The sequence below is a fragment of the Helobdella robusta genome, assembly GCF_000326865.2.
Source record: "Helobdella robusta unplaced genomic scaffold HELROscaffold_1, whole genome shotgun sequence".
Classification (NCBI taxonomy): domain Eukaryota; kingdom Metazoa; phylum Annelida; class Clitellata; order Rhynchobdellida; family Glossiphoniidae; genus Helobdella; species Helobdella robusta.
In genome coordinates, this window is record NW_008703570.1 from 1894473 (window position 1) to 1896087 (window position 1615).

At 45.8% G+C, this 1615-nt stretch overlaps 1 protein-coding gene across 1 annotated transcript in view; it reads left to right on the top strand.

Annotated features, from left to right (window-relative positions):
- Positions 1-1615, top strand: part of HELRODRAFT_158511 (hypothetical protein) — a gene marked incomplete at both ends in the record, with an annotated part of 4927 nt that continues 3312 nt past the window's right edge. The window contains 2 exons of the mRNA XM_009010561.1: positions 1-461; positions 704-859. Coding sequence (XP_009008809.1) covers positions 1-461; positions 704-859 — 617 coding nt within the window. The remainder of the gene's footprint in view (positions 462-703; positions 860-1615) is intronic.

Below are 1615 nucleotides of genomic sequence, written 5' to 3' on the forward strand. Positions count from 1 at the left end.
ATGGGGTTGCGGTGCAAGGCCCTGTGGATGGTCTGGCTACTGGCACCCCACTCTAGTGTTGCGGTGCAAGGCACTCTGGATGGAAGGATTACTTGTAGACCAAGGGGTTGGAGGTTTGGTACCTGGAATGTAGACACGTTGACAGGAAGGAGTTTGGAAGTGGTGGAGGAATTGCAGAGGAGAATGGTTGACGTGGCTGCATTACAGGAGATCAGATGGAAGGGAGAGGGTACAAGGTTTGTGGGGGCTAAAGGTGGAAGATATAAGTTGTGGTGGAAGGGGGATGATGGTGCGGGAGGAGTTGGTGTGATGGTAAGAGAAGAGTTGGTGGAGAAGGTGTTGGAAGTGAGGCGGAAAAGCAATGGTGTAATTGTGGTGGTGATGGTGTTTGGAAAGGTAATAGTGAGGGTAATATCGGAATATGCTCCGCAACAAAGTAGGAAGGAAGAGGAGAAAGATAGGTTTATGATGATGTTTTTGATGAGATTGGGCAAGCAGGGTTGGATGAATTTGTGGTGTTGTTGGGTGATTTGAATGGTCATGTGGGGGCGGATGTAGATGGATATGAAGGTGTACATGGGGGATGGAGATATGGTATACGGAATGAGGAAGGACGTAGAGTGTTGGAGTTGGCGGATGCACATAGCATGGTGGGGTGGAATACCTGGTTTACAAGGGAACCAGCACGATTAATTACATATAGGTCAGGTGAGCATAGGTCAGTGATAGATTATATATTGATAAGGGTGAAGCATAGAAAGTATGTAAGGAATGTGAAGGCGATGCCTGGTATGTTGCAGCATAGTATGGTTGTGATGGATGTGGCATCAAAAGAAATGGGGAGGAGGAAGAAGGATAAGTTTGTGGCAAAGAGAAAGACATGGAAGTTACAGGATGCAGAGGTAAGGAAGGCATTTGAAGTGAAGGTGGCTGAAAGTTGGGAGAGTGGTAAGGATGGAGATGTTTGGGAGAGATATAGGAACTGTGTGTTGACTCCGGCAGATAAAATATGTGGATTGACGAAAGGAAGGTGTAGGCATGGTGAGACGTGGTGGTGGGATGAAGATATAGGAAAAGTTTTGGAGGTCAAGAAAGAGAGGTTTAGGGTGTTGAAAAGGGACATGACGGGGGAAGCGGAGTTTGAGTACAGGAAGGCTAAGAAGGTTGCAAAACGGGCAGTGGCAACTGCAATGACAAAAGCATCAGATAGGTTAATGAGGGCAATGGAATTTGATATGAGTTCGAGGAAAATGCTCAAAGTAGCAAAGCAGTCAATGAGGGATAGGAAAGATGTTATAGGGAATGGATATGTTTGGAATGGATCTGGCAAGTTGTGCATAGATAAGAAGGAAAAAGCTCAGATGTGGAAAGGTTGATGAATGAAGAAAATGAGTGGGTTGGAGATGTGGAATCCGTGGTCACACACGGACCCATAGAGAAGGTGACGATGGGGGAAGTAGAGAAAGTAGCTAGAGAAATGAAACTAGGTAAGGTGACAGGGGTTTCGGAAGTGGCGGCGGAACATATAAAGGCGAGTAGGGTGATAGGAATTGAAGTTATGATGAGAATTGCTAACAGTATGTTAGATGATAAAGGTATACCTGAGGATTAGCGA